At 35.6% G+C, this 16,367-nt stretch overlaps 1 protein-coding gene across 1 annotated transcript in view; it reads right to left on the minus strand.

Moving 5' to 3' along the window:
• The window catches only part of LOC102809973 (uncharacterized), a 49,715-nt gene that overhangs the window by 16,804 nt on the left and 16,544 nt on the right, over positions 1 to 16,367 (minus strand). Inside the window, exons 4-11 of the mRNA XM_085493047.1 lie at positions 15,971 to 16,111; positions 13,857 to 13,918; positions 12,898 to 13,080; positions 10,994 to 11,056; positions 6,579 to 6,693; positions 6,095 to 6,214; positions 4,690 to 4,913; positions 1,641 to 1,690 (exon numbers count right to left, since the gene is read on the minus strand). Coding sequence (XP_085349173.1) covers positions 1,641 to 1,690; positions 4,690 to 4,913; positions 6,095 to 6,214; positions 6,579 to 6,693; positions 10,994 to 11,056; positions 12,898 to 13,080; positions 13,857 to 13,918; positions 15,971 to 16,111 — 958 coding nt within the window. The remainder of the gene's footprint in view (positions 1 to 1,640; positions 1,691 to 4,689; positions 4,914 to 6,094; positions 6,215 to 6,578; positions 6,694 to 10,993; positions 11,057 to 12,897; positions 13,081 to 13,856; positions 13,919 to 15,970; positions 16,112 to 16,367) is intronic.

The raw sequence follows: 16,367 nt of genomic DNA on the forward strand, positions 1-16,367 counted from the left end.
GTGGTTGCTGCGCTTGCAAAACCAAGTCTCGTGGCACTCTCACTCACAGCGAGATCTCGGCAGCCATTTGCTAATAAGGTGTATTGTCGGATTTCATTTTGGTTTTGATTACCCAATAAATCAATAAATCATAATAAATAAATCAATAAATCATAAATCAATAATTTATAAGAGAAAGGTATGCAAATTTGATAGCCATGTGCGCAATGAAAGGTTTGATTGTGGAATAGAAATGAGCGAGACCCTAAACAAAAACGACAAAAGCATGTAATGCAAATAGAAAACAATCTGTGACGAAATTAAAACGTTTGTTTTGCGATTTCGCGATCATCTCGCAATTCACGAGACATCAAATTTGATCTTCATCACATATCACACTGGCTGCACTTTACCAATCCCAGGCTTTAAGTGTAGACGTACATTGAAAAAAAGACATTGAAAAAAATGTTTAGTTACATTGTCTGTTTCGCGGATTACTTATATTGCAGAGATAATAATGAAACAGGTAATTCTTCAGTTACCTAGGGGGTCGCTGCCATACGACGTGTACTCACACAAGATAGCTAAATTTGTCTCGCGAGATAATGATCAAACTAACTAGTTTCCTGCAATCTTTTTCAAATTGCAATCTGCAAAAGATTACAATCAGATTACATTTTGTGCTGTTCATCGAAATCAAACGCAGAAAAAGTAATTGCAGGACGCATTTGAATAGTTTACCACCTTACGACACCACTGTCAACATTTCAGCAAGTTATATAATAGAAATAGTTTCATCATCAGTGTACCGACACGTAATCCGTTAAACAAACAAACAGACGCAGACGGGACATGTCCAGCTCTTTTCTGTAATTATGTGTAGTGCTGATTGCAGATCATTATAAATAGAACAATAGAAGCAAAAGCCCGACCGATTAAACGAGAAGTTTATATCGAGGGTGGCATTTCAGCTCGGCTCTAAGCGAAACAAACCGAACTTGGACTAATAACTCACAGGGCGTATAAAGGGATACAAATACAATACCATATATTAATATAGAATGTTTTGCCTTAATCAGTACATTAATTTACACAATAAATAAAAGCAACATTCCTTGAACACGGGATCTGAATTATAGTAAGTTTATAATCAACGTTAATTGTGTAAGCTTGGGTATTGTTTGCAATTCATTTGTTTATGAAAGGAAAATATCTATTGCAATTGGACAAGTACTGCTGATAAATGAATATATTATCCTTAACTTATCTTTTAAATTATAAATACTTTTAAATTTATATATCAGTTTGTGATCTTAAATTATGAACTATTTCGGTTCATATGAATTTCTGACACGCATTGTTTTTCCCCGGATTAAGGTATGATCTGGCATTAACAAGAAAAAAAATATTTAAAATCGCGCCACAAAGTGTAATATTCAAATTAGCATGCCATCTATGGTATATTTCTATGTATTTATTATGATAGGAAGATCTGTGTTTGATAACCACAAAACAGCCAAGTGCACTGAAAGGAGACACAGAAACAGACGAACACAGGATGGACGTGTCCTTTAGAAAAAACAAAGAAGGTACCGGATACGCGATAAAATTATAACTATTCTATTTATAATATTTAAAAAGTGCTTTGCACATATACTTACTCGTGGTAGAAAACCCAATGACCACACAGTGATGTCTTGCCAGGTGGAATCTGAGGACAAAGATGTGATAGAACAAAATAAATCGGCAACGTAATAAAATATATATGGGCACCAAAATACTTTTTGGACAAAATACAGTTTAAAAATCCACGGGAATAGTCATTTCGATCCAATTACCATCGGTTGATATGGTAACAAGTTCTAAATTCCGTATGTTAAAAATTTGTTCAGTTACTTATGGTGAAAATATTATATTTAGTTACAGCTGGGTATCTATGGTTGTCAAAGATTATCAGAATATTCTAATGATTACCATTAATTTGTTAAATGGCGTCCAATGGGAATTGTTCCAAAATTGCTGATTTTTGTATCTATTTTGTATCTATAAACGAAATCCGAAACATTGATGACTGTCAAAATCAATGATTATGTGACACCTTTGACACAAAAGATGGTAGTGAATTGTTCGCCTTTATTTATAAGGTCGTACACCCACCATCTACTTTAACATATTTCCATATAATTCGACCGCGATGAAACTGAACACCATTAAGACAGTCAACAGTGATTTCCATGTCATGCATGCAAACATTCACCATCTATAAATTAGCGAGGAGTCTCAATTCTGTGTCAGTCAGATGCAAAAAAGTAATCTCTCTTGACATATCCATTCCTTTGACAATCTTAATATACTGTATTCTCGTGGCAAGTAATTTTGTTAAGAGATTCTAGGGAGGTTGCTTTATCAGCTCCATCACAATACTATTACATGCCCTAGCACGTTTCCCACCAAAAAAATCCAATCTCGACAAAAATTCATTACAGGCAAATCTCATTTCGGTTGTTAACGCCATAATAACAGGGTATAAATGTAACGTTTTCGCAGATGTTTATAATTAAAGGTTACCTAAAGAGTCGGAACAATTGCATTGCCAACTGATTTTGTAATTTGTTACAATTTCGCAGGTTGCGCATTCTTCGTTCGCGGTATCGTACGGCTCCACTAATAGATGCTGCTTGTCTGATCAAAGTACAGTACTGAATTCCGAATTCGATTCAGAACGCCTTTATCTAACCTAACATCTATGCAGTGTACCACTCGCCATGCGCGTTTATTTAACACCTAGATACGACGAGAATACATGTAATTTCTCATTCAAATGTATGCGAACACGCAAACTTTGATGCAACATTCGACAAATTTATATGTAGTTTTCAATTATCTCTTAGGTAATTTGAGACCAAATTATATAATTCCCAATCGGCTACAGATTTTGATAATTTTTTCAATATATGAAAATATGTATTTGGGTTAATTTGGCAAAATGTGACACTCAAAAGGGTAAGCGCCCGCACCGTGAGATTGACGCTGGGATGATAATAATGACAAATTGAAGAACTACACGCAATTAGTGTATCACAATCTTCAAGCAGCGCATCTAGTCGCATTCGTCATGCGTGTTCGAATTTTGTGTAAACAAAGCGTTATTTTACACGAACTGTATACGTCACATGGGTATCCATATCGAACACGGTGCGACGAATGTGACACTAAGAGTATTTTCTGATAACAATTACAATTTGGTTAATAAACTTTGATTTTAAGGACGTTCCATTCGATGTGAAGATACTAGTATGTCATGTTCGCCATACTTTTGTTACCATAGCGACTTCACGTACTTACATTTGGTTCACACGCCGTTGCACTATTGTTTAGAATCAACAACTTGCATGTTTAGGGTAGATAGAGATTATAAACAGGAATTTGATAAATAGATTGCTTACTAATTTACGTGATCGTGCCAAAGACTGTAGCGATTGGCTATATGTGTGCACGCGTGTCTTCACCTGTGTGTCGGACATCACAGATATTGGGCGACACATGCATGTCTATTCATTTCATAATCCGATTCAAGATGGCGACCAAAATTCATTAAAATCAAGCATATCTGCCATTCTAGATGTCGTGTGTGGACGGATTTCGTTCAAACTTGGTACATACATTGGACATTATAGGGCCTTGTATGCAAGTCTTTTTTCCTCATATCAGAATCAAAATAGGCGAGTCGCGTTTCAGAAATGTCGTGGTATTGGTCAATACAATTCAAGCTGACTGAATGGTGGCCATTTTGTCATCAGGCATTATGGGATCTGGATGCATGTCATTGTGTTTATCAGATCGGATTCAAAATGGCTGCCTGGTGACTATTTTGTTTAACCAAATTTGGTTAAACATTCCCAGATCAAACATTTTCAAATTTGGATATACATCATACATCATGTAGCACATACGTACTTGTATTCATTTGAAAATTCGAATATGGCCATTTTATTGTTAAAAATTCATCTAAATCAAACATTGCTAACATTCCGGAACTGAATTTCAGTCATATAAGAGATGTTTTGTTCAAACTTGGTGCAAACATTAGACAATATGGGAGCCTGATGCACGACTGTTTGTTTTTGGATCGTATTCAAAATGGCCGATGTATGGCCATTTTATTTTAATAAATGCAGTACCGGAGATATATTTCCAACATATACTGACCGATGAAGTTCAAACTTTAAATATACATCATACATCATGTGATGATGGTCGAATTGCGATGTTTTTAATCATCAAAATTGAGCATTTCTGCAATTCCGGATCTGGCTCTCGGTCAAGCATTGACATATTTTGTTCAAACTTGGTATATACATTTTATGGAACTTTAATGTACATCACTATGTTTTTGGCCATTTTGTTTCGTAAATGTTGTTTTGGATCTACTTCCCTAACATTTTTTGATTGTTCATGTTCAAACTTTGTATATTCTTAAACTTTAGAACTCACAGGGATTATGTAATGCAATTACTTGTTATTTTGGATTCAGGACACCAGGATACTGAAAATGAAAAATAGTTTTTTGGAGATACTTAAAATCCGAAATATTATGAAAAAGGGTCGTAATTAGCATTTACAACAACATGCTAAATTTGAATTTATCTCGAACGGCCTTAAATAAACAAACCATTTCACAAGTAATAAAAAACAAATACTTTACTATACCTCGTTATTTTTCAAAGAGATGACAACAGGATTATTAGTGAAATCAACAATTGTTCCCAGTGATGAAGTAATAATAAATGACGTCACCAGACTTTCGACTGTGACGTCCTTCTCAAGAACGGGTTCCAAAACAAGGTTCTTGGACTGGGTTGCATCAGACTTATTCTCGGCTTTATTCGAAATCAAGTTCTGGATCTCATCGTATACCATTAGAGATACTTTCACTGAAAATAGAGAGATGTAGATCACGTGTGATGAGTAGAGGTAACGCGAGATCGTAAGTGTTATTTCCATAATTTTCAAATAAAATTTGTAAAAATAAGCTACACTAAATGTCACGATTAGGGCAGAGTGTCTTTTTATGGAGATATTTTCGTTGTTCTTAAAAATATACTATTCGCTGCAGTGTATAAAGTATTGACATTTAAAAAGTCACGTTCTGAACACGTGCAACATATGTTATTTTTTTCAACAAATCTAAGGCGTTCAACCAAAACATATCGCAGCTATTATGTACATGTATGTTTTAATTTAAGGTTTCTGCTTGATTATTCACAGTCACAGTACCCCACAGCTCAGACAACTACTGTATCTGAGCTCACAGCAAACTGATGAAGGCATTCACCCCGTCAACGCCATAATATTTCCAAACAGAAATTGTGTACGACATTTCGCACATTTTGGGCCAAACTGAAATAAATTCCCGTACGATATAGGGTTTGATTGAAATGTTTGAACAAATCCAAGAACAACTTTTGCAAATATATTTCCTGAAAAAAGACTAAAGTTGACTTCATCCTCAGAGATTAACTAGTACACTAATTGGCATATTTCATCGTGTTGCACACCCCACTCTCGTCAAGCACTATCGATAACGTTACAGTAACTCTCAACTCACAAATACCAATACGCGAAATCAATATTAATTGTCCTTCCATTTGGTATGAGAAACATCAAAAGAGTCGTAAGAAATATGCCGTCATAAAAAATAATGATTAAGCTGAAATAAACATTTTTCTCGAAATGTGGTTATGACGAAATTTATCACACACTGAACCCGGATTTGAGCATTGCTAAATATACGCACATGTCGTCAGAATCTATTCAGTTAACATTTTTTGGGTGTGCAATTTTGAAAATTCAACATTTACCGAGTGACACACAAGCGTTTAACAGTGGGGATACAAATTAATTTCTTTTTTAAGGTTTGTGCAAATAAATCCAATGTCTAATCAAATTATTGCCTCGGCATCCAGTCGTTATACACCAATCCACTAACACCTAGCTACGACGCCAGTAATAATTAAATTTACACAAATGCCATGTGCTATGGGATATTATACGTAGTCGCTGTGAATAAAATATTCGTTGCTCATTGATCAGTTGTTGACGTGTCGATACTTACACTGTATATCGTTTTCTGTATTTGGTACTGTGATGGACACCGAGTAACCCACGTCAGCATCCGTCAAACTGAATGTCTGATCCTCAGTTGATTCTGGGTCTATGCAATCAACCTTTAAATCTGATATAGAATGGGAGATGAAAAAAGTCGATCAAGAAACCACACTGTCATAAAAATGATTGTGGAATAGCAACAAAAAGTATGAAATAGTATTCATCAATAAGAGCAACTAATACCCGTACGTTACGCATATTTTGATGTTCCTGACTTATAATGGGAACAGAAATTGACACGTTTTACCACATGGAAACATACACTGCAAATAAAATTAATATAAAATCACTCAAGCGCACTTGATGGAGTCTGTATAATATTACTGAAGTGTAAACTAATTACGTTTTACTATCCTTCGTAAATGAATAGATCACATTCGATATATGCCATCACCAATAAAATCTCAAACTTAAAAGAGTGAACAGCTTACCGACAAATTCGGTATCCAGAATACTTGGCCCACTATCACAGTCGTGCGCTATCGCAACAGCTTCGGCAAACTCCTCCAACAAGTGCATAAATCTGCCAGTGATAAATTCCACGATCTGCCAGATACAATGTAATGTAAAACATTAAAAATGCCATGCTGTAAGTAATTATTTATAATGAGTAACTAACTGAAATCTAAAAAATCTGAAACAATTAAATTTTGTTCACATTAAAACTTTAATAACGTGTGCGTCTATAATACCATGTACCTATACAAATACTTTTAATCTAGACAAAATCCCTCTTTACAGCCGATCTATTATTCAGATGAGCAGAACGCGGATGGTTTCTCATCAATAGCCAATGCATCTGCTTTCACTCTGGTGTTTTGCCATGATGCCAATTCGACGAGGATGCACACAGCACGTTCTGTAATATTTATTATGCACCTAAATATCAACAACTGGGTCGGCAGTATAATAAAAATCTTTATTGAACTCGTATCCATGATTGGGATTTTGATTACATGGCAATAAAGGAATAAATAAAAACGGAAAATTACAACAGAACAAAAAAACAAGCACTCTTGAGTGAGAATTAGCTATGTGTGTTAAAGATAAATAGATAGTTAGACAACAGCTTTATTACAACCGTGTAGAAAATTTTACATTTCTAATTTGGTGTTAAAAATGTAATAAAATTAATAACGAATTAACTAAAAAGTAAGTAAACAAAAGTTGAGTAAATAAAAAGTAATAAGTGTGATTGAGTGTATTTTGTTTGTTCATTTACTGTTACTCAAGTACACATAGAGGGCTATAATAGTATCTTTATCTTTTGATTGTAAGATATGTTTAAATTGTTTTTCTTTATCCAAATTCAGGAAATTTGCATTTACACTGTTGATAGTGTGAAACATTGCGTCTCTTTGTTTTGTGTATAATGTACAATGTATTAAATGATGTTCCTCATTTTCAACTTCGTTACAATGGGAGCATAACCTGTCTTCCACTGGTGTTTTTGGTTTAGTATAACGACCCTTTTCAATGGCAAGTTTATGGCAATCTAAATTGAGCTATTGTTTTGACATGTTGTGGGTTGTTCATCACGTTTATGTATCTTCTTGTTCCAAGGAGTTTTTGAATGTCCTGTATTAAATGTTCCTCTTCCTTATCAATGAATTCACTGATTTCGATGAACAGCTTATTATGTTTGTTTGTTAGTAAGGTAAACAATTTATCGTGGTCTTTCTAATCATTTTGCATTTATCAATCAGAATTTATCAATTATGCAATCTGTGTTTTTCCACTCTTGTCGATCAGCAAGAAAGGAAGGGAGTTTCACAGTGATTCAAACAATGTTACGTCCCTCGCAACCTAATACTTCCATTTTATTGGGTACCTCCCACACATCCGATGGCCGTCTACTTTATCTTGGTTCCAATTTATCAGCCCTCTAGGTAGCCTCCCCAATTCCACATAGCATACAGGCGTGACACCTATGGTTGTTTAGTTCCCTCCCTGATAGTCGAATTGTGAACTCATTGGAACCATTCCACTCTGACTGTTAAAGGCATCCACCTTGTCTTCATCTGTGTGAGTGGTAGTCTACAACTACGCTCCGTATAGTAGTATGGTGATCACCAGACTTCACCATGTTTCTGTCTCATAAATCAGTAATCAGTCAGTCTGTTGTCAAGCTACAATATTAGATGTCAGGCAGTTCCCCTACACACACTGGATTAGACAGGTTTACTTGAATGGTACTCCTTAGTCCTGAAGGATATGCCACATAGAGGGTCTATGAAAACTGTCAAATGCTAAACCCTTCTCATGTCAACGCAACCTCTGCATTTTTACGAAAGCCTTTCTGCAATGGGTCTTGAATCCTGTTCGAGAGAATTATCCCGAACACAGAGGGAATGGAGATACAGCCTCTATGGTTTGTTATTTAAGACTTTATTCAAAGAATGTAACTTTCACCTCTAGTCGCCCATCAACGAAGATTAATAGTATGTTTTGAGAGATTTCATTATATTCTTGATAACAAACGACTTCACAATCAAACACGGTTGTCGATTATATATTCCACTAATATACGTCATTTGAATCCTTCAATAGAAAGCGCGATTTAAAAATGAAATAGCAGCTTGGAAACAGAGGCACACGTGGAAGACGGTAGACAACATTTTTAGAAAGGCCAAGTGAAAAAAGTGGCAATATAATACATGCACCCAGTGTACCGATAATTATATTATATGGGTTAGCCATTTTAATTCCTCTTTTTATAATTATAAAAAAAACACAAACAATTGTCAAACTTTCCTATCAAGGGTCAATCAAGACCTTACAGATGCGCGACGAATTCAGTTTCATATTCTTCCGTAAAGTGTTCTCCTTTTATTGTATAATGAGGCGTTTGTCTGTATGTATTTTGTTTTCACACAAGGACGGGGAATTTTAAGTTGGTTATTCGATGGAATGTTTGGATGGAAAAGTGTTGTGTATTGTTATGCATTGCAAAGATTCAATGGATGGCTGCCCGTCGTAACTATTGTTAAATGTAATGTGTATTACCACTCGTACGCAAGTTGACTGTGCCTTTATAGAATAGCAAATATTCAGTAAACTAAAATAACTAGGTGCAGGTGAGATCCATTTGATAAGAGCGCTATCACAATACAAATAATTTGATTTTCGGTAAATATAATTATATGCCAAATATCACCATTTTTGTGTCAATAGAAGGTCAATTTACTTTCTCGGATGTTCAGATATACTTGCAGATAGGAACAAGCCAATATCGACGCTGTGATTGGCGGAACTTTCACTTGTTGACGCCGTAGAAACGACACGTCGCTAGCGGGCGCCACTGAAAAGAAAGGTGCACAAGCAGAGACATAGTGAACCCTTTTGACGAAAATGAATATTTTAGGGGAATATAAGCCTAGTGCCAGTTACCAAACTTTACCAATAATATATACTATTTAAAGTGTCACATCAATGTTTATGTGTGTATTAACGCAAATAAAAGTGTATGCAGAGAAATCAAAACCTCAGTTCGCATCGACCAACATTTACGATTCAAGGACACCTATATTGCGCGTTCGCACATGTGTCGCCTTAGTGATAGGCCATGTTTGTCAAAATCAGCAGCATGCCAATAAAAACATAGCACCCACCATTATTTAAAACGCGTAAATTACCAAACTTGAGTAATTAAGTTGTGAATCATTCGATTAATGACATTTTTAATGTAATCCGCCGTTGTACAGATTTGTCGCAGCTGTACTGAAAATAGGGACATATGAACATATGTTGCCGTCAGTGGTTCAGACGCTTCGCTCCGAAGCGAACAAAACACGACGCTTCTCATCCATGATACCACGGTAACTAATCTTTTTTTTTGTCTTTAAATTTGATTGAATCTATTGAATTCAATATCATATGGTGCAGGTCACCGTAAAATGACGTTTTTAATATTCTCCATACGGGTAACTGGATCGCGCACACTCATATTTTGCGTAAACCTGTCATTAAAAAAAAGCAAATGTACGGGGATCAATAACTAACGAATAGATAACAATATCTAACACAAGCTATTAAATTCAACATTTTCGTTTAATCATAGAATATATACGGCGTTCCTTAACGCTATACCCAACTTCACTAACACCTAGTTACGTTGCTAGTAATATCTGTAAGCCATTGACCATGAATTTGATTGATTGAGTAAAATGCCGCCAACGCCACAACACTTTATCATCTGAAGGTTGCGGGATTAGGCCTGAGCCCCACCCCCACCCCCCGCAGCATTCAAATTTAAATAGCAATGGTCAACAAGCATGACGAGACTGTGTGTGTGTAACGTTGTGACGTAAGATATTACAAGCATCGTAGCTAGCAGTCAGTGGATAAATATTTGTGTTTTTTTCAAAATTCGAACACAGACGCATAATTATTGATTTAAACACATGTCATTAACTTTTCTGTTTTGTTTCCCAATACGAAATACTTTTTGGGTGAAAAATGCAATATACAAAATTTGTCCCATATTTGGAAAGTGGATAAAAGTAGCATAATTTGTAGTCAACTTATTCGAAGTTGTTGGTACTTTGATTTTGTTTACCATGCTATACCCAGGTTACGAAATATATCCACGGAAATTTTAGAACGCCCATTGGCCAATATGAATTCAAGCCAGCCATGGTACAAGTTTTAGCATCAAACGCTCACTAATTTTCATACTCAAAACACATAGCTTTTTCCTAGGGGACTAACTTGAAGACTGGATGTGATCGCAATCCATTTATAATCCAGTTGGGAATACATTCTTTAAAATGTAAGATGATCCTTGACTAACCAGACATATCACAAATAAAAGCGCGCGTGAAATAAGCTAAATTTCACTACTTACTTGTTGATCATCTCCATTGACAGTTAGAGTGCCGATGACGTCACTGGAGACTTCTAGGAAACTCTAAATGGATTATAGAAATAGAGTGTTAATAAGATCGAGTTTGAAGCATAAGTGCTTTCTAGGAATTTCCAATCAATGTTTTGATAACCATGTTTAGTACAGTGGGGCGCAAAGCAAACACGCAGTGCCGAAAAGAGCGTTCGATTTTGCTGCAGATGATAACCCCATATTACATAACTAGATTTTATGGTTGCCTACTTCTTTCTATGTATTGACTTAGATGATTGGCAATCTACAAAACACTGTTCTTTCTAATAGTGTTAGTGGGTATTATACTAGTAGTTTATTCAGATAGAGAAAGGCCACCAATGCAAAGAAATACATCATACAAACACTGTATAACTTTGACAACGAAGACACACACATATGTGTGCACTACATAAGTGCACTACCTGGTTTAACATTCTAACTAATCACTGTGATCAATTAAAAAGCGTAATATGATATTACTTATTACTAATAATAAAGTCAGTCAGCGCAGCTTTGTCGTCGCGTTTGTATTTGATATAGTACACACGCCAGGTAAACAAACGTGTGTAAAATTGTAGTATATTGTTTGATTACACAGAATTCGAACGCCGCTGTTTTAAGCGAAAATAGACACAAAATTGAACTGAAATTCAACATGTGACACCTTAAATCCAATCGTTTCTGTCACGTTGATGCATTCGGCGACTCATTTGGGACATTGACATTACCCATCGTAATACTCGTTTTAAATACCTGTTGTCAATAATTTTCTACTGCAATATCACCTTGTATGCACATACGTGACAGACGTGAGCAATATATTGAACAATTTTAAAATAACCATATATATATATATAGAAACGTAATAGAAAAGTAATTTTGTTCCGAATTGACCTTTTATTTGAATATATACGTCGGCCTTAAGAAAACTGTGATCAGATATTGTTTCAAGCTGAATAATTTATTACACATGCCTACCACGTGAGCGTGTTTGTTTTGGGGGATTTTGACAAAACTGTTCGTTAATAATGTTTAATTGTTTGGTGTAAAATAGAACATTTCATGATTATATTTGTAGTGCAGATGTGATAATATAAAATTGTATTCCTGAAATATAAATGCGTGGATATGTTAGCATTTCACTAACGAATGCAACGACACGGTTGCTGGCAAGCCGTGAATAGATTGTGACTAATTGGTCTGACTAATACTAGGGCAGCAGGTAGGCATGATAAACAAAATAACTCTACACCATTCCTTGTTTCGATATATTTTTACTGAAATTATATTCTTCAACACGTTTAAAAGCCGCATTTTTTCAAAGCTTTACATTTGGGTTTTACTTGTGGAACTTGTCTGTTTCGGTCAATGATTGTATTATATTTGTTACGTTTTTTTGTTAATCGGCGTCGTCTTAGAAAAGATTTGCCTATTGATGCACTGACTTAACATGCATTATGTGCTCACACCTTCCGATTCTGTGCCTGAGCAACTTTATTTTATTCACGTCGACCTCGTTAACTCGACGATGTGTAAGTCAGTCGATACACTCATATGTTCTAACAGTATATGAATGACATTTTATTGCGAAGATCGATTGTTTTTGACCCAAAAAACTGACATACATTTATCATTTTAGTTGTGAAATATTTCAAATATAACTTAGTTGAAATCCCTTTGAATTGTGAGTAATTTGCCAAAAATCAAATCTACAATTTACGGCTTTCGCGAGTTACTCATATTGTGCCGTTTATCGACGAAGTTGTTTATTGTCTTCACTACAATAAATCCTGTCGTGCAATTTTGTTCGTATTCCGCGCCAGGTACGCGCTAAACCCAATTAACCTGGGAAATGCAGAAAAATTACTTACCTGGGCAACAGTATCATCCAATGCAGCCACCGGAAGTACAATGTTCAGAGTATTCGCCACAATCTCTATTTCTTCGAGTGTATACGCTGGGCCGTGCACGTCCGTAATGGCCTTCAAATCGCCAAGCATTGTCTCCTGTAAGACTACGACGTTCGACTCACCATCTGTTAGGACCTGGCCAAACTGAGAGAATGGATAAAAACATACATAACTGAGACGTAATACTAGTATTTAACTGTTTAACTGGTTGTTTTAACTGGTTGTTTCAGTGTACACGATAAGTGAAGTGGGCGGAGTGACGGGGCATATTAGAGCTGACGGTGGCAAGGTCAGTAACGAAACGAAAAACAGAGAACAACCTGTTTGCATGGAGAGGGACACATTATCCCAAACACCAAACAAGCGGCAGATAACCCCAAATGAAGTTTTATATTTATCTTCGGATGAGGGTAATCTAGGACAGACTTTTTTTGTATTTCGGGAACGTGTTTAGGAAAAAATAAAGAATAAAATAGAAAAGTGTCAAAAGTGTTGACCATGTCAGCTGACATGTACGCGGCCAGGCTGCGAGGCCAAGCGGATACCGCCATCTTTGATTATGTTCAGAAGAGCCTTGTGTTTCCATTCATGTGAACCATCCGTATTTTACACGGGCACATTAAAGATTGTTTCTGACTACTCAAACTACAGATAAATCACAACCGTATTTTAGATCAACGAATGTTTAGATATAATGATATTCGACCAAACGTAAGACTTCTCGCCAGGGACAGGGGATTGGTTGGTCAACATGCGATCTTACTAGAATTTGAGGCGCATATCGTTAGCTAGTATGAAACTGGATGATGGACAATGAACATCACTTAATATATGCTTCAAAATATGACAAACTAACAAATAATAGGTACGTACAACTTAAAGTCGTATTGACCGTCAAATCTACACACATATTTACTCACAAGTACAATAGCAGAAACCGGCGTTGTAGGCACAACTGGAGCCAAAGTGGTATCGAAAGCCGCTGTGGGAAAGATAAACGAATAATATTCATAGTAAAATAAGAAGATAGTTGTGCATTATAAACATGTGAAACATACCTCACTAAAGTACACGTGTGTGCGGGCGCTTTCGAGTATACAATGGTGTACGAGCGGCCATTATAATATATCGACGAACCCACACATGGTTATTTGACAACTGTATATCAGACGTTATATTCTAAACTATTGGCGATGCCATCAAAGCATTGCCACTGAGAACGCCGAAACCGTTGCCATGGGAAGCAATCAGCAATCTGTGTTATATTTATACATCGGCATGACAACAAGAGTAGGAACAAATTTGCAAAGCGGCAAACGCTACAAATTACATTAAAATTGAAAACATACGTATACTAGATTGATAAAGGATCAGGTCATGTTAACAGAAAGCTCATCGTTTTTTTTCAAGAGTACATCAAAGTAACCGCAGCCTGTATTTCCAGGAACAAAACAGAAATATTATACTAAAAACTGTGGGAGAAATAAATAAGACGTAATAGTAAAATTAAAAATTAATAATGAGCGTGCGGGCAACAAGAGAGATAATTTACTTTTTTTGGGTCAAAAGTACTGCTTTACGGTTTAGATAAAAACGCACTTTTTATAATTAAATGATGTCATGTGATATGTATTCATAAATTGTATTTTGGATACAAATCATTATGTATTGTTTGCGGCAAGCGAAATTTCTGGACATAATAGTCACTGATAATTCTATATTTTTGTTGTAAGGGGAAGTGCATATGCGAATCAGTCTGCCGAACCTATACTAGTATACTGCTGAATGACTAGCTCCCTGATATGATATGAGGTGAGTACGATAACCACGTGTAACATCGCTCAGGTTATCTTCCAGGTATTATAAGAACGGAATTGTGATAGTTTTTTTTTTTTTTTTTTGTTCGGTCTCCACGAATCAAAAACTGAATATTTGATCAATCTCATTCTTAAGGTTAAGTTAATGTATACGCTGTATCAAAACTGTTTATGTAGCGTTCCGTTCCGTTGTATTGATTGTCTTGCTGTTTGGGCGCAAAAACAAATTGCTAATGCGTTTTTTTTTCAGTGCATCATTTTGTTCATTACCTATTAAATCGAAGCTATATGCATAATTTTGTTTAAAGTAAACAACAATTGTTACGTATATATATAGTCCGGAATAATTGATATAAATTGGCTCATGAATGTTTTCAATATTGTATTTTAATAAAATTGTTTTTGTAACCTTACTATCTAAATATAAGAATCATAATACCTCGACTTTCATCTACCTGCCATACTTTGCATAAATTTCCATTGGGAATACATTGGAAGGCACGTTCACGCACAGACTTTCGGCACATGTTATTTGGCTAATGATAGCTTTATCTGACAAAATGTGAAATACGCTAGCGCCTTCATTTACCGAAAAAATAGACAGTGAACACTAACAATTATATAAACACTTGCATGTTGAAAAAATATCATTAAAATTTATATCAATATATTGTGATAGTTTATTTTACAGTCAATAATCATTGACAAATCATGATGAAGAAAAACGCGCCACGTGATAGTTATTTAGCTAATGTGAACAGGGGTTATCAACACAGTCCCTGAACGGGTTGTACTGTTGTGTGAACATAGTAAGGACGATTACGGCGACGGTTGATTATAGACGAGTTATTTCTTCATATCTTCAGATCGGTAAAACATTAGTCACCTAACAATGAATAATTCGACATGCTCTATAATAATATGAATGTTGAATTGAGTACAACGCGAGAGGGCGATGCTTCCGTTCGTTCTGTTCGTCATCTTTCATGAAGTAAACGCGCACATTTTTTTGCCAGTGGGAACTAAAAAATTATGTTCTCTTGGAAAATTAGCAAAAAAAGTATGTCGGGAGGGAAAATATAAAGTTCAGAGTTAATATGATCGGCTTCCAGCGACCGATGTTATGTCGACTTGTCTACGGACGTCCTGACCAACTAATTATGTGTTCTTTATCGTCATTTGCAGAAAGTGGTAGTGACGTCATGCAGTATACTTACATGGGTCTTGACATTCATGTAAATCGCGTACTTCATTCAATGTAAAACTTGTCTGATATACAAACAGGTCGCTGACAGTAAAAGCAGCCATATTGTTGCCGACGTCCACAGGATTGACGTATTTCGTTCCAACCAAAAAAACTGTTTGCAAATTAAATTAGAATAGTATTAGAATAAAAGTGACTTAAAGTTTAAATACCAAAAGCTGATCATTAGAAACTCACGTTGGATTAAACTAGTAAGCGTTTTGAATATATTAACATAAATTAAATGCATGATTATTTTTGCAAAGGCAGTGTGTAGCGACAGTTCTGCTCATTTCACGACAACTGCATTTCCAGAACACCAGTTCAAATTATGACCGAAATTAACACATATACATAAAAATACATACAGA

This window comes from Saccoglossus kowalevskii, chromosome 18 (genome assembly GCF_978046115.1).
Source record: "Saccoglossus kowalevskii chromosome 18, keSacKowa6.1, whole genome shotgun sequence".
Lineage (NCBI taxonomy): Eukaryota > Metazoa > Hemichordata > Enteropneusta > Harrimaniidae > Saccoglossus > Saccoglossus kowalevskii.